Source organism: Carassius auratus, chromosome 13 (assembly GCF_003368295.1).
Source record: "Carassius auratus strain Wakin chromosome 13, ASM336829v1, whole genome shotgun sequence".
In the NCBI taxonomy this organism is placed as follows: Eukaryota; Metazoa; Chordata; class Actinopteri; order Cypriniformes; family Cyprinidae; genus Carassius; species Carassius auratus.
Window position 1 is genome coordinate 24664392 of NC_039255.1, and position 23558 is coordinate 24687949.

General features: G+C 40.2%; 1 protein-coding gene across 1 annotated transcript in view; it reads right to left on the reverse strand.

Annotated features, from left to right (window-relative positions):
* LOC113113080 (uncharacterized) overlaps positions 1 to 23558 on the reverse strand; it is an 83281-nt gene that overhangs the window by 25121 nt on the left and 34602 nt on the right. Inside the window, exons 6-9 of the mRNA XM_026279240.1 lie at positions 17280 to 17397; positions 17021 to 17196; positions 16357 to 16490; positions 16081 to 16252 (exon numbers count right to left, since the gene is read on the reverse strand). Of these exons, the coding sequence (XP_026135025.1) occupies positions 16081 to 16252; positions 16357 to 16490; positions 17021 to 17196; positions 17280 to 17397 (600 nt within the window). The remainder of the gene's footprint in view (positions 1 to 16080; positions 16253 to 16356; positions 16491 to 17020; positions 17197 to 17279; positions 17398 to 23558) is intronic.

Sequence of the window (23558 nt, forward strand, 5' to 3'; positions counted from 1 at the left end):
CCATAGTTTCTGTTACATCATCAAGCTGTTCTGAGGTTTTGGATATGCTAAGGAATTTTGATACATCAGGAAGATAACTTAAAAAGTCTTTTGTGGTAGAAGTGATGGTTCTTCCATACTTGTAACAAGAAGTAGAATTTACAATTTTGGCTATATGAAGTTTGCACAAAACTAAATAATGATCTGAGATATCATCACTTGGCTGCATAATTTCAACACTATCAACAACAATTCCATGTGACAGTATTAAATCTAGAGTATGATTTCGACAATGAGTAGGTCCTGAAACGTGTTGTCTAACCCCAATAGAGTTCAGAATTGTTTTTTCAGTTTTGGTTTTCAAAAGTGTTTAAATCTCCTTTTGCTTGGATTACAAAAGGAATAAACCACCCCTTACAATCCAATCAAAATTTTAGTCAAATCTGGCCAATTCAATCAGATCAACATGTTTACATGTGACTTTTTATTCTGATTGTGCTTCTAGTCCTATTATGATAGGATTAGTAGAGTCCATGTAAACGCAGCTACTTATATAGACCAATTTTGTGTTTCCAAACAGTGATGAAGTATTTTGTGGGTGGACACTATCTGGTGGCAGAAAATTACAGTTTTATAGTAGTAGTCTACGGAAGCCATGGAAAAACATAATAAAAAATGTATTTTTGCGTTTACAGGTGCATCTCAATAAATTAGAATGTTGTAGAAAATTTCATTTATTTTAGTAATTCAACTCAAATTGTGAAACTCATGTATAAAATAAATTCAGTGCACACAGACTGAAGTAGTTTAACTCTTTGGTTCTTTAAATTGTGATGATTTTGGCTCATCTTTTCTGCAGCTGATCGTAGCTCCGTGTAGTGGTTTTTTCTCTAGAATCTTTATCTTACTATCACTCTCTGTTGTTTAAAATGATAAATTATAACTTAATTCACAGCATATTTCTGATATTATCAATCAATCTTATCAGATTAATTTTGATCGTTCACTTTTATTTTATATCCGTGAGTGCAGTGCACCTGCATTGCATTAGCACTCGTTAGCTTGTCATTAGCATTTTCATTCGAACCTATCGCTGTTTTTTTTTCCTCTCCTCACTCTCACTCCAGTTTTTCACAAGTTCATCAAACAACTGTGGTAAGAATATTTCATCAAGCACGGTGAGTAATGGCTTCTCCTGCTATTGTTATTTGCATTCTTGCCACATGTACAGTTTATCTATCTCTGTCGCTGATGAGGGATTCACATGTGATACATACGGCTTTGGATGCGTCTAAGTCAGGGATTCCTGTACATTGTTTGGTTCCGACAACAGAGCCCCTGCAGCAGGGCAACTGGGTGACAGTGAGGCAGCATAGTCGTGGGTCAAAACACCGCTCTTCTGTTCCAATCAAAACATTAAACAGGTTCTCCCCACTCAGTGATGCACCCACTGAGAAACCTGATGAAAGTGCTCTAGTTATTGCCGATTCTATTGTATGTAACATGAATATAGAGACACCAGCCACCATAGTCAAATGTTTACTGGGAGCCAGAGCACCTGACATCTTGGCATATTTAAATGTGCTGGCTAATGCTAAATGTAAATACAGTAAGACTGTTATTCATGCCGGCGCTAATGATGTTCGACTTCGCCAGTCGGAGATCACTTAAAATAACATTAAAGAGGTGTGTGAACTTGCAAGCATGATGACAGACACACTATAGAGACTGTGTCTGTTCCCCAAACTAGAAAATACAAAAAACGTCCAAATCAAGATAAGAGTGACAATTTATTTGAGGTTCAACAAACAAAAAACAGAAGCAATACGTATAAACAAATGATAAAGCTTGGCTTATTGAAAATCAGATCGCTTTCTACGAAAACACTTTTTGTGAAAAATATGATTACTGATCAGAATCTAGATGTGCTCCGTTTGACAGAAACCTGGCTAAATTTTAAATGAGTTCACCCCCCCAAGATTACTTTTATAAACATGAGCCACGTCTTAAAGGCAAAGGGGACGGTGTTGCTTCAATTTATAACAATGTTTTCAGGATTTCTCAGAGTGCAGGCTTCAAGTATAACTCGTTTGAAGTAATGGTGCTTCATATAACATTATCCAGAGAAACAAATGTTAATGAAAAAATCCCCTGTGATGTTTGTACTGGCTACTGTATACAGACCACCAGGGCACCATACAGACTTTATTAAAGAGTTTGGTGATTTCACATCCGAGTTAGTTGTGGCAGCAGATAAAGTTTTAATAGTTGGTGATTTTAATATCCATGTTGATAATAAAAAATATGCACTGGGATCAGCATTTATAGTTTTTCTGAACTCTATTGGGGTTAGACAACACATTTCAGGACATACTCATTGTCGAAATCATACTCTAGATGTAAAACTGTCACATGGAATTGATCTTGATAGTGTTGAAATTTTGCAACCAAGTGATGATATCTCAGATCATTATTTAATTTTGTGTAAACTTCATATAGCCAAAATTGTAAATTGTAATTCTTGTTACAAGTATGGTAGAACCATCACTTCTACCACAAAATACTGCTTTTTAAGTTATCTTCCTGATGTATTCAAATTCCTTAGCATATAAAAACCTTAGAACAACCTGATGATGTAACAGAAACTATGGACTCTCTCTTTTCTAGCATTTTAAATACAGTTGCTCCTTTACGCTTAAGGAAGGTTAAGAAAACGAGTATGACACCATGGTATAATAAACATACTCACACCCTAAAGAGATCAGCCCGAAAAATGGAGCACAGCTGGAGGAAAACAAAACTAGAGGTATTTCGTATTGCTTGGCGGGAAAGTAACCTATCCTACAGAAAAGCATTAAAAACTGCTAGATCCAATTACTTTTCTTCTCTTTTAAAAGAAAACAAACATAACCCCAGGTATTTATTCAATACAGTGGCTAAATTAACGAAAAATAAAGCCTAGAAAGTGTTGACATTTCCCAACATCACAGCAGTAATGACTTTATGAACTCCTTTACTTCTAAAATCGATACTATTAGAGATAAAAAAAATTAACAATTCAGCCGTCAGCTACAGTATCGCATCAGACAGTGCTCTATAGACCCCCTGAGGAACAGTTCCACTCATTCTCTACTATAGGAGAGGAAGAATTGTATAAACGTGTTAAATCATCTAAAACAACATGTATGTTAGACCCTATACCATCTAAGCTCCTAAAAGAGGTGCTTCCAGAAGTCTTAGATCCTCTGACTATTATTAATTCCTCATTGTCATTAGGATATGTCCCCAAAACCTTCAAACTGGCTGTTATTAAGCCTCTCATCAAAAAAACACAACTTGACCCCAAAGAACTAGTTAATTATAGACTAATCTTGAATCTCCCTTTTCTGTCCAAGATACTAGAAAAGGTGGTATCCTCACAATTATATTCCTTCTTAGAGCAAAAAGGTATATGTGAGGATTTCCAGTCAGGATTTAGACCTTATCATAGTACTGAGACTGCTCTCCTAAGAGTTACAAATGACCTGCTCTTATCATCTGATCATGGTTGTATCATGAAAAAACAGAGGTGTTAATTATAGGACCTAAAAACTCTGCATGTAATAACCTAGAACACTGTTCAAGACTTGATGGCTGCTCTGTCAATTCTTCGTCATCAGGTGAGCCTATTTGATTGCAATCTTTCCTTAGAAAGTCACGTTTCTATAATTTGTGAAACTGCATTTTTCCATCTCAAAAATATATCTAAATTAAATCACTATAGACCCCCTGAGGAACAGTTCCACTCATCTCTCCTATAGGAGAGGAAGAATTGTATAAACGTGTTAAATCATCTAAACCAACAACATGTATGTTAGACCCTATACCATCTAAGTTCCTAAAAGAGGTGCTTCCAGAAGTCATAGATCCTCTTCTGACTATTATTAATTCCTCATTGTCATTAGGATATGTCCCCAAGACCTTCAAACTGGCTGTTATTAAGCCTCTCATCAAAAAACCACAACAATTATATTCATTCTAAGAAAAAAATGGTATATGTGAGGAATTCCAATCATAGTACTGAGACTGCTCCCCTTAGAGTTACAAATGACCTGCTCTTATCATCTGATCGTGGTTGTGTCTCTCTATTAGTTCTATTGGATCTTAGTGCTGCGTTTGACACAATTGACCACAACATTCTTTTGCATAGACTAGAAAAATTTGTTGGCATTAATGGAAGTACATTAGCATGGTTTAAATCGTACTTATATGACCGCCATCAATTCGTAGCAGTGAATGAAGATGTATCATATCGATCACAAGTGCAGTATGGAGTACCTCAAGGCTCAGTACTAGGGCCGCTACTCTTCACGATCTATATGTTACCCTTGGGAGATATCATCAGGAAACATGGTGTTAGCTTTCAATGTTATGCTGATACTCAGCTCTATATTTCTTTGCAGAAAATTAAATTTGAAAAACTAATGGAATGCATAGTCGATATAAAAAACTGGATGACAAGTAATTTCTTACTGCTAAATTCTGAAAAAACAGAGGTGTTAATTATAGGACCTAAAAATCTCTTCATGTAATAACCTAGAACACTGTCTAAGACTGCTCTGTCAATTCTTAGTCATCAGTTAGGAACCTAGGTGTGCTATTTGATCGCAATCCTTCCTTAGAAAGCCACATTTCTAGCATTTGTAAAGCTGCATTTTTCCATCTCAAAAATATATCTAAATTACGGCCTATGCTCTCAATGTCAAATGCAGAAATTTTAATACATGCATTTATGACCTCAAGGTTAGATTACTGTAATTCTTAATGGGTGGTTGTTCTGCACACTTAGCAAACAAACTACAGCTAGTCCAAAATGCAGCAGCAAGAGTTCTTACTAGAACCAGGAAGTATGACCATATTAGCCCGGTCCTGTCAACACTGCACTGGCTCCCTATCAAACATCATATAGATTTTAAAATATTGCTTATTACTTAAGCCCTGAATGGTTTAGCACCTCAGTATTTGAGTGAACTCATTTTACATTATAATCCTCTACGTCTGCAACGTTCTCAAAACTCAGGCAATTTGATAATACCTAGAATATCTAGATATCAAAATCAACTGTGGGGCAGCAGATCCTTTTCCTATTTGCCGCCTAAACTCTGGAATAACCTACCTAACATTGTTCGGAGGCAGACACACTCTTGCAGTTTAAATCTAGATTAAAGACCCATCTCTTTAACCTGGCTTATACATAACACACTAATATGCTTCTAATATCTAAATCCGTTAAAGGATTTTACGCTGCATTAATTAGGTGAACCGGGAACAATTCCCATAACACCCAATGTACTTGGTACGTCATTAGAAGAATGGCATCTTTTCTAATATTAGTCTGTTTCTCTCTTATTCTGAGGTTACCGTAGCCAACAGTTCCAGTCTGTATCCAGATCAGAGGGTCACTGCAGAGGCTCGCAATAGTATCGTAAAGTAGTTCATAAAGTCATTACTGCTGTGATGTTGGGAAATGTCAACACTTGTTGAGGCTTTATTTTTTGTTAATTTAGCCACTGTATTGAATACATACCTGGGGTTATGTTTGTTTTCTTCTAAAAGAGAAGAAAAGTAATCGGATCTAGCAGTTTTTAAAGGCCCCTTTTTTGCGATTTTTTTGAAGCTTTGATTGTGTTTACAGTGTACAATATAACATGTGTTCATATTTCGTGTGTTCACAATTCACCTATCTGCATACCGCTGTTTTCACTGTCATAAAAACGGGCTGATGACTTCCTTGTTCTATAAAGTCCGTCCTTCAGAAATACGTAATGAGTTCTGATTGGGCCTGCAGTTCCTGTGTTGTGATTCGACACCATCTTAGAGCAGGCTGCCCTCCTGGAAACGTGATTGGACTAGTTTTGAGAAGCAAATGGGCAGGAGCATGTGCTGGAGATGTACTTATAATCACAGGAGCGTTTTTACTGATGAGATGCGCATGAACAAGTACAGCGTCCCTGGGAAGCCCAAACAAAGATGATTGGACTCTGAGATGAAAATTACAGCGTTTCGACGACATGGTGACAAACACAAACGCAGGTCTTCCTTCTTCTCCGTTGGAGCACGACAAGACCATGCCCCCCTTTTTGTGAATTCATGTGGGCGGAGGTTAGTCAAAAAACTGTTTTAGTGACATCATTACTGCAGGAACTAGAGGGATGTAGTCCAAACGGATCGTTTTTCGTAGGCGAATTCTGTTAAATAAAATATCTCGCTTGGCATTGAACTGTGAGCTTTAGAATTTTATAGATATTATTTATACTCTAACAACAACATTACACACTAACTAAAGTTTAAAACATGGGATCACGAAGAAGCGGACCTTTAATGCTTTTCTGCAGGATAGGTTAAGTCCCGCCAAGCAATACGAATTTACCTCTAGTTTTGTTTTCCTCCAGCTGCGCTCCATTTTTCGTGCTGCTCTCTTTAGGGTGCGAGTATGCTCATTAAACCATGGTGTCATATTGGTTACTTTAACCTTCCTTAAGCGTAAAGAAGCAACTGTATTTAAAATGCTAGAAAAGAGAGAGTCCATAGTTTCTGTTACATCATCAAGTTGTTCTGAGGTTTTGGATATGCTAAGGAATTCGGATACATCAGGAAGATAACTTAAAATGCAGTCTTTTGTGGTAGAAGTGATGGTTCTTCCATACTTGTAACAAGAAGTAGAATTTACAATTTTGTCTATATGTGTCACGGTTGGTAAACCGTGATCTCTGGGTGTTTGCACTTTGTGGTGAAGTCTGTGTGTTTCGCGTCTGCACTGATTAGTTTGTGGGCGTCCCCGTTAATTGTCATCAGCAGCAGCTGTCACTCATTACTCATCCCATATATATTGGCTTGTCTCACGTCTTGTGTTTGTGAGATCATTGTTTAATGTTGTCTACCCTGTTTGTCGGCTTCAGTGTTGTCTGCGTTGGATGTCTGTGTTTTCCCAGAACCTCATCCACTCTACGCACTACCACTCAGCTACAAAGACTTACCTTTGGCTCTATTCCCCGCAGTTCCTGTGTCATCCTCTCCTGCTGCCTTCTCACCGCCATCATCTGGATTCCCCACCTCATCACCACCACACTGGATTATCGTCTTCTCAGCCTCATTGTTCCCTCATGTTTGTTTGTTTGTTTATTTTCATTAAAAACTGTTAACTCGCATTTGTTTCCAGCCTTTCCTTAATCCCACCGTCACAATATGAAGTTTGTACAAAACTCACAAAAATCAATTCCATGTGACAGTATTCAATCAAGAGTATGACTTTGACAATGAGTAGGTCCTGAAACGTGTTGTGTAACCACAATAGAGTTCAGAATGTCTATAAATGCTGATCCCAATGCATCTTTTTCATTATCAACATGGATATTAAAATCACCAACTATTAAAACTTTATCTGCAGCCAGAACTAACTCTGATGTAAAATCACCAAACTCTTTAATAAAGTCTGTATGGTGCCCTGGTGGCCTGTATACAGTAGCTAGTACAAACATAACGGGATTTATCATTAACATTTGTTTCTCTGGATAATGTTATATGAAGCACCATTACTTCAAACAAGTTATACTTGAAGCCTGCACTCTGAGAAATCCTGAAAACGTTGTTATAAATTGAAGCAACACCTCCCCCTTTGTCTTTTAGATGCGGCTCATGTTTATGACAGTAATCTTGGGGGGTGGACTCATTTAAAATAATGTAATCATCAGGTTTTAGCCAGGTTTCTAGATTATGATCAGTGATCATATTATTTACAAAAAGTGTTTTCGTAGAAAGGGATCTGATATTCAATAAGCCAAGCTTTATCATTTGTTTATTCGTTTTGCATCTGTTTTTTATTTGTTGAACCTCAATTAAATTGTTACTCTTAACTTGGTTTGGACGTTTTTTGTATTTTCTAGTTTGGGGAACCGACACCGTCTCTATAGTGTGATATCTAGGTGAAAGAGTCTCTATGTACTGAGAATTAACTGACCTCTGTGACAGGAGGCAGCTAGCAGACGGTCGGTTTAGCCAGTCTGTCTGCTTCCTGACCTGGGCCCCAGTTAGTCAAGTATAAACTCTAAAACTAATTGACCTATTTCTAGAGAGAAGAGTGTTGCCACCCCAGGAGGGATGAAGACCATCTCTTTTCAACAGGTCAGGTCTGCCCCAAAAGCTCGTCCAATTGTCTATGAAACCTATGTTATTCTGTGGGCACCACTTAGACATCCAGCTATTGAGTTATGACAATCTGCTATGCATCTCGTCACCACGGTAAGTAGGGAGGGGACCAGAGCATATTACAGTGTCTGACATCGTGCTTGCAAGTTCACACGCCTCTTTAATGTTATTTTCAGTGATCTCCGACTGGCGAAGTCGAACATCATTAGCGCCGGCATGAATAACAATCTTACTGTATTTACGTTTAGCATTAGCCAGCACATTTAAATTTGCCAAGATGTCAGGCGCTCTGGCTCCCGGTAAACATTTGACTATGGTGGCTGTTGTCTCTATATTCACGTTCTGTACAACAGAATCACCAATAACTAGAGCACTTTCATCAGGTTTCTCAGTGGGTGCATCACTGAGTGGGGAGAACCTGTTTAATGTTTTGATCGGAACAGAAGAGCGGTGTTTTGACCCACGACTATGCTGCCTCTCTGTCACCCAGTTGCCCTGCTGCAGGTGCTCTGTTGTCGGAACCAAACAATGTACAGGAATCCCTGAGTTAGACGCATCCAAAGCCGTAGGGCATCTAGAGCCCTAACATTCTTACTGTCCTCAATTAAAGTTTGGATGCATGTCTCTAATTCTGAAATCTTCTCTGTCAGCCTAACTATTTCCCTGCATTTATCACATGTGAATCCCTCATCAGTGACAGAGATAGATAAACTGTACATGTGGCAAGAGGTGCAAATAACAATAGCAGGAGAAGCCATTACTCACCGTGCTTGATGAAATATTCTTACCACAGTTGTTTGATGAACTTGTGAAAAACTGGAGCAGGAGAGAGGAGAGGAGAAAAGAAAACAGCGATAGGTTCGAATGAAAACGCTAATGACAAGCTATAGAGTGCTAATGCAATGCAGGTGCACTGCACTCACAGCCTGACTACGTCAGACTTCCTACTTCCGCTCAATTTAATTTAGCTTCTGTACTCAGTCTGATACAGCGTCAGAGCTTTCTGTTTGCCACCGGTCAGAAAACAGCCGGGCCAATCAACGAGCAGAGGGCGGGCTGAGAGCCATGACATAGATGCTAAGCACCGAGTTTTAAATTGTAGGTTAGAGAAATCGAAAACCGAAACGACCGCGGATATGGGAAACGAGACACGGGATGAAATTCGCTCTGTTATGGAGAACATTCAACTCTTTTTCAAACTGAAGCCAGAACAAGAAGAGTGTTTCACAACAGGTTTACAGTGGAAGTTCAATCATAGATTTGAGTTCGATGCATGATGTCTGTGCTTCGATGCGGCTGTACAGGCGCATAACATACGTCATAACTAAACGCATCTGATTGGCTTACGGGTAACCAATGATTTTAAACTTCAGACAAGCACCCCCTAGCGAGAGAGAAAACACTTCTCTATTATGCCATTCCAGACTCTGTCTACGAAGCAAAGTGAAGTAGCAGAGTCTGGTATTATCAGGCTACTGCACTCACGGATATAAAATAAAAGTGAACGATCAAAATTAATCTGATAAGATTGATTGATAATATCAGAAATATGTTATATTTATATATATGTTATATATGTTATATACAATATTAAATATTGTCTCATAAATAATGGAAAGTTCTGTGTTTGGTTGGGAAAGAGTTAATCAATATCTTCTAATGGCAATGGTCAAAGCTACCACCGTTCCTGGAAAATAATAATAATGATAATACTAATAATATTATGTTTTTTTTTACAGCACCTTTCAAGAACCGAAGGACACCTTACAAAAGAATACAAGCAAATTGGCAAAAAAAAAAGAACAGAAAGGTAATAAAACAAGTTGAAAAGAAGAGCAGAGATATAAATTAGTTACTTAGATAACAAAGGTAATAGATTAGTTTTAAGTTGAGACATTTAAAACTGCACAAATAGGCACAAATATTATGGGGCAGCTAATTCCGTAGCTTCAGGCCTATAATACAGAAAGCCTTACAACCCACCATAGAGAGTTTATAGTTGGGCACAACAAGCAAGATATCATTGCTATATCTAAAGATTCCATGCAGGAATGTATGGTTTCACTAACTCAGTTAGGTATTGAGGTGCAAGTCTGTGCAGGCCTAATAAACTAAAACTAAGAGTTTGAACTGAATACGTGTGGCTACAGAAAGCCAGTGAAGTTGGTGAAGAATGGGAGTGAATGGGCAGATTTTTTATTAAATGTAAGGGCTTGAGCAGCAGAATTTTGTACCATTTGGAGGCAATAAATAACTTTGGCAGGTAAGTCGCAATATAATGAGTTACAGTTATCCAATCTGGAGGTTATAAAAGCATGGATAATAGTTTCAGCATCTTCAAAATTAACTGAGGGACTCAAACAGTCTGTGAACTCGAGCACAAATCTCTGTGTATATCTTTGCCTAACAGAAATTTACAATATCTACAGAGAATGAAATATCTACTTTCAAATGAACCAATTTAAATAGAAAACAGATATTCTCAGATTATGTAATTTATATGAAACATGCATATAGGCGCATCAGTACTGCGGAGATGACGAGTCCGTGTCGCCGATTTATCTCTGAAGCTTAAAACAAAGAAAGCTTCATTAAAGTTTATCAAATTATTAAAATGTTAATGCAATCTTCCTTACTGTTTTTCACAGACACATTCATTATCTTTACTTTTACCGGTGCGCTGTGGGAAGCTTTATGTGTGTGCTTGTGTGCTTTTTTAGCTATGTAGGCAATTAAAGGCTCGATATAATGATTTAAATGGTTTATTAACAGACAGGCGACTAATGTCAACTAATGCTTAAATAGAATGACTTCTAATCGACCAGAAAAATCTGAGGCCAGCCCTATAAAGAACACTTAACGCTTTCACAAAGATCAACAGAGCTATTAATAGCTACAGATGTTGGTTTAACATGTTTGTTGATCTCAGAGAAAAGAGCTTTAGGCTCATAGATACTTGGCTTTATTAATGACAGTGGAGATATAGTTAGAGGTTGAAGTGTTTATTTATATTTTATTACTGAATCTAAAAAAGCAATGGCATACAACACAATGGAGTATTTTTTATAAAGTCATTCAAGGTGCCTGTATTCAGCTTTCATTACTCTAAGTTCAGGGGTGAACCAAGAGAAGTGAGCAGAAGGGACAGTTCTAGTTTTTAGTGGAGCATGGTCATCTAAAACATTACAAATAGATTGTTGTCCACACAGTTTATTAACAGAGTATCTCCTGGGGGGTGCACGTGACCTCAACAACGATGGCTGCATAGTGTGAGAGTCATCCACAGCTTTGCACATAATCTACCCCTAACTTTTATAAACCTGATCTTTCAACTTGGGTGCTATTAAGTCTAAGCCCCTTTCAGTTAAAGAATGTAACACCTTTTCGAAAGCATGTAAGACAAGTACACAAAGTTTGAAAAGAGTACTGTCAGCAGAGAGCGTGGATGCTAACAGCATGGCAGAGATAGCTGAGGTGCTTACCATGCTAAAAGCACTTTGCTCACATTTTGGATCAAAATTAGATGGTATAAACAATCATCTAGGCAAGCTCCATATCTGCTTTGGAAAGCAGCATGTCTGACATTAATTGTTTCAGCTAATGAAAAATGTATGGAGAACCCATATTGTATTGAGATCCATAAAGCTGCAATAGAGGACAAGATTGATAGGACTGAATCCACACTAGCTTTGGATTCAGAATGGATTAAACAGCTTGAATTGAAGACAGACGATCTGGAAAACCATGGAAGGATATTCGGGTGTTCGGCCTCAAAGAGGGAGCTGAAGGCAGATGCTCCTTACTTGACTTAAAAAACACAATATGTTTGCTCAGTGGCTGAAGCTTGGAGCCGAGAAATCCTTCACCTTGGAGAGAGTTCACCGCATGCTGGCACCTGAAAACCTGAAAATAAAGCAGTGCTCATCCATTTTCTCAAGTTTCAAGATGAGGAGTTTATCTTGCACTCCCTGAGACAGCTAGATATCATCCACGGCAGATCAAAGCTGTTTTTTGCCCAGGACCTTTTAGCAGAAACGATCCGACTGAGATATGAGTTTATAAACATAAGGAATTTCTGTGGATTTCATCACCATCCTTGCAAACTAAGGGTTAAGAGAACATAAACAATTTTTTGAAAGAGGTACATGATTTCAGACATGTGCTCTTTGCAACTCATACATTGATGAATTTACTTAACATATTTTTGGACTATAAGTCGGACCTGAGTATAAGTCGCATCAGTCCAAAAAAATACGTTTAGAACCAAGAACCAAGAGAAAACATTACCGTCTACAGCCACGAGAGGGCGCTCTATGTCTTCAGTATAGGTTACAAGAGCACTGAGCAGCAGAGCGCCCTCTCGCGGCTGGAGACGGTAATGTTTTCTCTTGGTTCTTTTCTCTTGGTTCATGTCAAATTAATTTTGATAAATAAGTCGCACCTGACTATAAGTTGCAAGACCAGCCAAACTATGAAAAAAAGTGCGACTTATAGTCCGGAAAATACGGTTTGTTTGTTTCCAGAGTACATATACTGTATTAACAGCTTGTCTTTACAGTTTTTCCAACTGCTGAAAAATTGTGGAAGTAGGGACATATAATATAGCGACATATATATTGAGATGTTTCTAGGTTAACAAACAAGCAGCCAATAGCGGAGCAGAGTAAAAACAGTTCTCTTCCAAACTGTATGCACTGCAGTGCCAGAGAGATTTAATCAACAGCTTTAGTAACAAAGCAGCCATTTATTGGAATACAAATAGAAACAGACATGATATACAGACTTTATCAAGTTATAGTTGAAAAATTTAATTCTATTAGAAAAGAAAACAGTAAAGTGCAGAAAATATCTGTACACAACAGCTAAGCCAAAAGTGCAATTTCCTGGAAATACCCATACTGATCAAATGTATGCATTGAATGTATTGTGTGTGTTTTCGGATAAAACCATGAAGGAAAATATTGATTAGTACAATATAGGATTGTCATTTTTGCAGCCCCGGTCTAATTTTGTATTTGCCTTTTTTATAGTCTCTTTTCTTCTCAGTGTAGAGACTCTTATATTCAAGATTATAAATTATGATTTAGTGCAAATTTTCTTGATTCTTCAAAGAGCATTAAGCGTTAAGATGAGAAGAATTTTAGAAAAAAAATAAAATAGAAGCATTTTCCAATATATAAGGGAAAAAAAAATTGAATACCACAGTATTCCCCTTGAACTTAAATCTTGGCATATTTCTAATTACTAAATAGCAACATCACAACTATGTATTTTTTGCTTATGAGGCATTCAGAGCAATGCAGTTCTGTTTATACAATCTAGAATGTGTAAAATTTTCAGCCAGAGAATTGTACATTAACAGAGACGCATTTGGCAGATACTTGCAGGCATCTGAACATAAGGGTTATCACAGCAAACACTTCACAAACGTAACAATAAACCACTCCCTAGAAATGTGCATATAGTGACACAAGTTATATATTCAGCTTGGAAAGTTCTCCAAAGAGAAAGCTACAGCAGCACTGAATCCAGCAAGTCATTCGCCTCTGATGTTAATGTATGCTATGACACGTGTTTCATGACAAAATCAAAAATAACAGTACCAACATGCAATATCACCTTATGAAAAACAGAAAAGTCATGGCTCATATCACGCTCGCATGCAGTTTTAGTTCCTCACACACTATAGAGGCCTTGCCAAAGCATCAGAAGTGTGGAAGGAGCGAGTTTCATTGTTGAAAAGTCAGGTCAGTTTTAAATTGAGTGGGAATACAGCAATTTCTGGATTCACCAATCTGACACTCTCGTTGGTTAATGGTTGCCTGCATCAGATTGCGTTTCAGTAAAAAAATATTTTTTTACTGAAACGCAATCTGATGCAGGCATTCATTAATTGATTCACATTACTTCCTAACGGTGTGTTCACACTTGTCATGTTTGATTCGATTTAAACAATCTTTTGTTTGGGGTGTTCGGTGAGTTCAGTCATGAAATATACCTCATTCAAGTCGACCAGTCAGGTTGTGATCGTTTCACTATGCCTTTACGTTCGGTATTTTAGGTTCGCTGTCAAAAATGCCAGTATGAACACTCAGCGGACCAGTACCAAATATATCAAACGAAGTGACCATACAGCATCATCGTCTGTAGGAGGTATCATCGTCTGTTTATTCAGGTGTATCAAAATTTAGAATCACGCATTGCATTGAGTTGTATTTTAGGATTGTAGAAAATGTCTGTAAAATTAGATATGAGGAACTACTTCAACCAGCTATGTTATGTTAATACCATCAAAGCATCTACGCTGTGGCACATCACAAAAAACCCCATCTCTCTCACCACAATCAAACACTGTGCACTGTGAGAACCAGACGTCACACTGCCAGAACAAGTCTGCTGATCAGTGTGTGAATTGTTAACTGATGTGAACAACCCATCTTTTCACGTTCGGACCTACAGTACTGGTGGTCGTGGGCCGTATCCCTCAGTAATATCCCCCGTACTCATCTCATGCAGGAATTTGGGACTGTCATAGTCAGATGAAAAGCCAAAGTTTTCAGAGTCACCACAATTTACATCATCAGAAATCTCAGGTAGACGCATTACTGTTTCATCAAGGAGAGTGTTTTCTTTGCAGTCTTTCTCATTCGGGGAAATGGGCGGAGAACCATAACTAAAAGTGTCATCTGTCAGTAGGGGTGTGTGTCCCTGAGATGTCATTGCAGAAATGGCAGTTGACTCTGGTTGGGTTGGTGGAGACTGGCCAGGTATACCATTTCGCTACATATGGAAAGGAGCAAACGGTTAGGTACTGCTGCTGGTGCTATTAAAACTACTGAGACGACAGCAAGTCAATGTACTGATCTTCATATTGCTTCAAACATGAATGACTATTCTGTGGGTTGCTCTTAAAATGAAAGTGGAACTCACAGGCTATCACTATCACAGGGACATTCCCACAGATGATAAAAATGTTAGGACCAACATAAGGGTGAATACCAGTTCTTTTGATAAAAAGTACCTATATTACAATTTAAATGAATAAATAATAATAATAATAATAATAATAATAAATACACAACAAAAGGACCGGAAGACACATACCAAAAATTCAGGAATTTTGGGGATTTTGGACAACTTCCTGAGAAACAGCCACACAAAGCCAATGATAACCAAGAGCACGACGGTCCCTCCGCCTAGCACAGCTCCGATGAATCCCGTTTCGTCAACTGAAAAGACAAGAACAATTCAATGAAGCATCTACTCTAGTACTCACAAATACTGACTTTATTTCAGAATACAAAGTTCAGAATTTCCATACCACTATCAAAATCAGACAGATCAAAAATTTTCAAATAAGTTTCAAGTGCTCCCCCAAACTGTCACTGAGCAGACATATAAATTAAAGAGTCCCTTTTCAGTACTGAATTAATTATAAATATGCTTTTAGGGTAAGGTAGTTCTGTTTAGTGCAGCTAGAGGCACTCTTGACACCAGAATTGTCCTGTAACCTCTGGTATCTTAGTGGTGTCTGAAACTATAATGAAGCTGATCATGGGTGCTCATTTAATACCAAAAATGCACCACAGTAAAAAGTGTACCCATAATGCTCTCATAGGGTCTCATGGATGAGTGTATGTATATAGGGGTGGTGATGGGGCAATGGATAAGATGCATGCCATTAGTCTGATATATATAGCAATTCTAAGTCGCTTTGGATAAAAGCTTCAGCTAAAATGTATAAATGTAAATGTATGTGCAAAGGTCAGTGAGGGAATGGTGGTGATTTCAAACACAGCTCTCAAACAAACTGTTTTGTTTAGCATAAAAAATACTGATTCTCACACACTGGCAGCATTTAATTGCATGACAAGAAATCTAGAAAAATTAACAACATTAAACTGGTAATGTTTTTACCGGTCTCAGGTAGCTGCTGAGGGACACAAACATTTCTGTAGGTATTCAAAGGGATACCAGCAATCTTCCCTTCAAACTTCAGCTCCACACACTGTCCAGCTGTGCTTTCATTCAGGTGGATTTTCACAGTGCACAGCTCATCCTTCACAAAACATGAGTGTGAAAACTTTTGCTGTGGAAGGAGAAAAGAACAGAGTGATTTTAACAGTTCAACATCCTAACATGACTAACATTAAATGAAGGACACGACCGAGTCTGTGAGACTGCTTTTCTAACCTCATCATGTGTGACTGTGTAGGTAAACTCATGATCCAAAATTTCTAGCTTATGATGAAAGAAAGGGTGCTGAATGGACACTTCAATCATGTCTTTGTGGACAGACGTATTTACAGGCGGGAAGTCCAAAGAGCCTGAAAAAAGAAAAAGCCAATATAAGATAAAATAAAAATAAAAACGTAACCTTGTAAAAGACTAAAGCAAATTAAATTCAACAATACAACAATATCCAAAAAGATTTGGATTTCTAGAAGGAAATGGCAGCAGAGCTTGCAAGGCAGCAGAACGAGAGTTAAGTCTTTAAGGAAGTGCATTTTCTTTTAGGCTCTAATTCGGTAAATGCTGCTGTATAAACATGAACATGATGCAGTGCTTTTCTCATTATAAGGCAGTTGCGTTGTTAAATAGATGCAGTAGAGAAAGGACAAATTAAGCAAATATCAGTGACATCAACACTGTCTGCTGAACACTGCTTTAAGGCAAGTCAATACTAGATTTTTCAACTACACCAATGGTTTGGGCTGAAACTATACTAAACAATACTTAGAAAACCATCTTTAAAATGTCTGAGAAACTTAGTGTTTCATCATTAAAGGGCCTTGAAAACGCTGTAATAAACAGTAATACTGTTTCCATTTGATTAGGTTATACTTGGAGAACTTACATTTAGGTTTTTTCCCTGCAGTAAAGTCTTGGCTGTAGGTGAATTTAATGGAGACGCTTTCTGATTTGTGTGGCCCATCATGTGCCGTCACCAACACTAAGTAGTTGTCACCCACATCACTGCTGTAGCTGCTGATATCAAGGTACGTCTGAGGGGTGTCAACGGTTTGGGAACCACTAGAGATAAATGGGATAGAAAGATTAAGCAATGTGATAATGAATAAGAAATGAAATAGTATCAGCTGCTTACACACACATACCTTACATATCCTCCAACCTTTACACTGAATTTCAGCTGTTCGGTTGGGTTACTGTAGTTCCAGTAGAGGACATTCACAAAGTTGTGACAAACAACACTGACGTTTGTTGGAGAAGGAACTGTAGAAAAAAAAAAGTTAGTCTATTACACAAATCTATTAGACTATTATACAAACTCGAATACTTTCAGTATTTCTCAATGACTACTGAAAAGCTGAGGCTAGATTTTAATCTTAGAGTAGATTTTGATTATGTGGACACACATGACTGAATCTTGTTATCTAAATATAAATGTTTAAAACACACACACACACACACACACACAATAAGTGAAAGAAATGCAGCATACAAGTGCAAGGAAACTACTTCCATAACCCCTAAAACCATTCGGAACAGAGTGAGAGACCAGCTAAGATCAGTAAACCATCTAAGACTGGAATAAGACGTTTTTATATTTAAACAGGGTAAATACAGTAATTCATATAATTCTAATTGTGTTAATATATTGTTTGATTGGTAATGCATAATATGAGACTAATATATTTAAGAGTCATAGTATTAAAATATATATAGGACCTAGACAGATGTTTTATTTGAATAATCAACCATCATAATAGCCTGATATTTCAGGTCATACTGAACTGAGGAAGTGGCTTTAAGCATGTGCCGTCACAGGAAATGCAGGTCTTACTAAACAGTCAGACTTGTTCATGGAAGTCCCCGTAACATTTTATACACTGTTATGCATTGTTACTTTGGTACATTTAAAACCAAAACAAAAGTAAAACAGGGTTCTCAACAAAAAATACAGAAAATTAAAACAAAAAGTAAAATAAAAAGTTGCACATCTAGGCAACAAAAATATACAAATCTAATAATAGTCATCTATGTATGTTTTCATTTTACTTTGGTACATATAAAATTGTCAGGGTTTGCAAGGGAGGAACTCAAGTGCAGACAGGGATTCTCAAACAAAGGGTTTATTACAAAAAGGGGAAAACAAAACCCACGAGGGGGAAAACACGGAGCAAGGTAAAGACTAAATAACTAAAACGGGACTGGACTGACAAGATAAACAAGGACTCTAAATACTAACTATAAACACTCACGGTAATACAAGGACTTCAGCGGGTACAGCACAATCTCACACACAATCACGATGTAGGACACAGTTGAGGTACAATCACAATGACAATGAACCGACGCAAGACAGAGCACACTAGGAGATCTAAATAGGGGTACTAATCAAGACACGACAGGTGTTACAGATAGGACAATCAAGACACGACTAGGTTAACAAGGGGGGCGGGGCAAGGGAACGAGACAACACAAGCACATGGCCCAAAGACAAGGCCATGCGCTTGTACACAAAACACGGGTCTGTCATGATCCTGCCTCAAGACTAGGAAAAATCAATGACACGAGGGCAGAATCATGACAGAACCCCTCCCTTAAGGAGCGGCTTCCAGACGCTCCTCAGGGAACATCAAACACGGGACATGACTGACATAACAGACTGGGACACAGACACAAACCAACAAGACATGACAAATAACAACAAAGGCAAACAGGAGTACACAACGGCAGGGTTAGGGTGACAAATCAAAAAAAACAAACAGGGAAGGGGAGGAGGCGGGAGTACAAAGTTCATGGGGGACAGACCAGGGTGGGTGGGAGGGGTAGGGATCTTAGAAGGACAGGACGAAGGCTGACGACGGGGGGTACGGGCAGGTCTGGGTGGTGAGGGGCGGGGAGGGTTCTCGGGATAACTGACAGGAGCAGACACAGGACGCGGGGCAACACTTACGGGACGCGGGGCAACATCAACAGGACGAGGGGCGACTACATCTACAGGGCACGGGGCGACTACATCTACAGGGCACGGGGCGACTACATCTACAGGGCACGGGGCGACTACATCTACAGGGCACGGGGAGACGACAGGACACGGGGAGACGACAGGACACGGGGATACAACATCTACTGGACACGGGGATACAACATCTACTGGACACGGGGATACAACATCTACTGGACACGGGGATACAACATCTACTGGACACGGGGCCACATCAACAGGACACGGGGCCACATCAACAGGACACGGGAAGACAACGGCTGGACACGGGAAGACAACGGCTGGACACGGGAAGACCACATCTACTGGACACGGGGGGACCACATCTACTGGACACGGGGGGACCACATCTACTGGACACGGGGGGACCACATCTACTGGACACGGGGGGACCACAGGACACGGGGGGACATTAACGGGACACGGGGCCACATCAACAGGACACGGGGAGACAACGGCTGGACATTTGGGACTTCTGGGGACAGGGTCAGGGGACAAGACAGGACTGACGGGGATTTCTAAAATTTGGACAAGACGGGACAAATAATCAGAAAATGCTTTAGCAGCTAGGACAATTGGCATCTCCTTATGAGATGAAACCGACTGTACAAGAGTCTTTGCTGCAGAGTCGGCCGCGGCTCTCTCCTCCGCTCTCACGACTGCCGACTTGCATACAGCTTTCTTTCCCGGCTCGGGCACGCTAGCGCTCACCGCTGCTGACTCGGACACGCTCACTGCTGCTGGCTCGGGCACGCTCACTGCTGCTGGCTCGGGCACGCTCACTGCTGCTGGCTCGGGCACGCTCACTGCTGCTGGCTCGGGCACGCTCACTGCTGCTGGCTCGGGCACGCTCACTGCTGCTGGCTCGGGCACGCTCACTGCTGCTGGCTCGGGCACGCCAGCGCTCTCCGCTGCTGGCTCGGGCAAGCTCACCGCTGCTGGGTCGGGCACGCCAGCGCTCACCGCTGCTGGCACGGGCACGTCAGCGCTCTCCGCTGCTGGCACGGGCACGCCAGCGCTCTCCGCTGCTGGCACGGGCACGCCCACCGCTGCTGGTACGGGCACGCCAGTGCTCTCCGCTGCTGGCACGGGCACGCCAGCGCTCTCCGCTGCTGGCACGGGAGGAAACGGGGTCACAGGACCGGCAGGCCCCCTCTTCCTCCTCTTCTTCCTTGGGCGCGGTGCAGAGACCACAGCTGGGTCAGAGGCGGGTTGGGGGAGTTCGGTCTCTGGCAGGGCTGACTCCGACGATTCCGAGGCAGACTCCCACGATAACCGTCTCCCTCGCTTCCCGGGGAGACCGACGGGTGTGGGAGGCACCTCAGGACTCGGTGAGGGAAGTGCCTGATCCCCCAGAGTGGCCACGGCCAGGATACGACCCTCTGGAACCGTTGGCAGCTGGGTAGGTGGGGACCTCTGGGGCTCCTCCTCTCGCCCGCTCGCTCCGGAACGACCTCCCCTGGTCCCCCGGAACACCACAAGGCGAGAGCCCTCAAAACAATCTCGCTTGCTGGCTGACAACATCCAGTATTGCCTCCTGTCTGCTGAGTTCCCTTTTGGTCGGTTCATTCTGTCAGGGTTTGCAAGGGAGGAACTCAAGTGCAGACAGGGATTCTCAAACAAAGGGTTTATTACAAAAAGGGGAAAACAAAACCCACGAGGGGGAAAACACGGAGCAAGGTAAAGACTAAATAACTAAAACGGGACTGGACTGACAAGATAAACAAGGACTCTAAATACTAACTATAAACACTCACGGTAATACAAGGACTTCAGCGGGTACAGCACAATCTCACACACAATCACGATGTAGGACACAGTTGAGGTACAATCACAATGACAATGAACCGACGCAAGACAGAGCACACTAGGAGATCTAAATAGGGGTACTAATCAAGACACGACAGGTGTTACAGATAGGACAATCAAGACACGACTAGGTTAACAAGGGGGGCGGGGCAAGGGAACGAGACAACACAAGCACATGGCCCAAAGACAAGGCCATGCGCTTGTACACAAAACACGGGTCTGTCATGATCCTGCCTCAAGACTAGGAAAAATCAATGACACGAGGGCAGAATCATGACATAAAATAGTTTATTATTATTGGGGGGCAAGCACCTAAGGTACTTAAGCATTTATTTTATCCACCAGCTGTCGTCTTCTTCTTCTTTCATACATGGAAGTCTATGGCTGCCCAAAGAACCACTTGCAGGTATGAAATTAAACAGATAGAGGACTGTCTCATCATTAGCCATAGCAAATTTGATATCTCTATCTCAAAGTCTCTAGGATCACCCCTCAGGCCAAATTTGCACTCATGTTTCTGCTAACAACTTTAATATGGTGAGGTCTTGAATGTAAATTTCTATTAAAATTTTCCTAAAAACTCACTTTTTCTGAATTTGTCCAAAGACATTTTATCCAAATTTCACCAATCATGGATCTGACAATCTTAAGAGAATTCTGGCAAAAAGTTATCAATAGCTTTCTGATATAACGATAGGTTACTTGCATAACCCCGGTTCTCTGATAGCATTAAGTGAGGTGTCTCACTATGGGACACACCCTTTCCGCATATTCCTCAGAAGCCCAATTCCTTTACACCAGCCCCAATTGGCTGGCAGACATGACGTTGTGTCAGGGAGTGGCTGTTACAATCGGGAACCCAGGGAAACACACGAGACGAGAGATCCAAACGTAATGTGGATCCAAATTCAGAATCCAATAAGTAGAGGGTCAAAACCAAAAATCCATCCAAAACAAACAAACAAACAGGGAAAAGAACAGGAACAGTAATAGGAACTAGAAACTAGGAACGCGAGGAAACTGGGTGACGGAAAGTAAGGACTCCATGAAAACAACAGAAACAGACCGGTTAATATAGGCAGGGTAATGACTATCAAGTGAAGATGCAATTAACAGGAGTGCAATTACTGTGATGAAGGGTCACGTCTTTGTGGGAATTGTAGTGTCTGTGGTGAGGTGCCTATGGGGAAGTGAGACCACTAAGTGACGCAACGTCATTACGACATTCAAAACAAGCACACCTCTTCCTCACTTCACACAGCAAGGAGGGTGATCTGGTGAGACACCTCACTTAATGCTATCAGAGAACTATTGTTCTCTTTCAAGCATACGTTTCGCAAATGTGTGGACCAACTCGCCACATCACAAATATCTTGTAACGTAACCCCTTTAAAGATGGCCCATGTTGTTGACATTCCAGATGGAGGCGTAAGACCCTTACTGGAATATGCAAAAGAAATTGCCTCCACTATCCAGTGGTATAAAAGCTGTTTAGTAATCGTCTTCCCCATTCGCAGCTTCGTCCAAGACACAAACAGTTGATAACACTCAATTCAATTCAATTTCAATTCAATTCATATTGCTTTATTGGCATGCCATACAAAGGTACATATTGCCAAAGCATTGTACATAGCAGAATAGAAACAAACAAAACAAAAATTCATATATATCCATAAGAAAAAATAAAATAAAATAGAATAGAATACATGCAAAATAAATCCATATACATTTTTATAAACATTGATAGTACTTCTAATGTAGATGTGTTCACTCTTTCCCTCTTAGTTTGTGGCATTTGTAAATATAATGTGCTACCACAGATGAAGCAGGTCCTTCACCAAGTAATATTTTTTCATGTTCACTGAGTGACTGGACCTCAGGAGTGTTGTGCTGTATTTGACTGTACAGTGAGTCTCTCAGAGATGTGTATTTGTCACAGTGGAGGAGGAAGTGCTCCTCCGTCTCAACTGATCCTGATCTACACTCGTCACAGACTCGCTCTTCTCTAGGTAACCAGCTCTTTCTGGTCGTCCTCTCTCTATGGCCAGCTGGTGGTCACTCAGTCTGTACTTGGTCAGTAACTGTCTGTGTGTTATATTCCTGACTGAGAGCAGATAGTCAGCCATACTGTACTCTCTGTTGAGTTTCAGATAACACTGGAGGCGACTTTGGTCTTTGGTTTGTTCTTTCCAATACTGCATGTATGTCTCCTTCTCTTCATTCATAATCTCTTTGATTCTTCTATGTTTTTCAGGATTGGTGATATCGAGTGCTTTGTTAGTTAGCTCTGATACCATTACACAAAGATTACTTTTAGCACTCTTTTTTTGTGTTTTTAGTGCTTTATAATGGAGAGAATCTTCTGAACTAAAGTTTAAATGGATCCAGAACTTTAAAACTGTTTTTTAATGATGAGGTGTAGGGGAAGACGGCCTAACTCAGCTCTGCAGGCGTTATTAGGAGTGTTTCTGTGCAGGTGAAGGATGCTTCTGCAGAAATCCACATGCAGAGCTTCTAAAGGGTGTTTGTTCCAGTCTTTATGGCTGGAGTTACTCGCTGGGCCCCAGATCTCGCTTCCATACAGGGCAATGGGCAGAATCACACTATCAAAGAT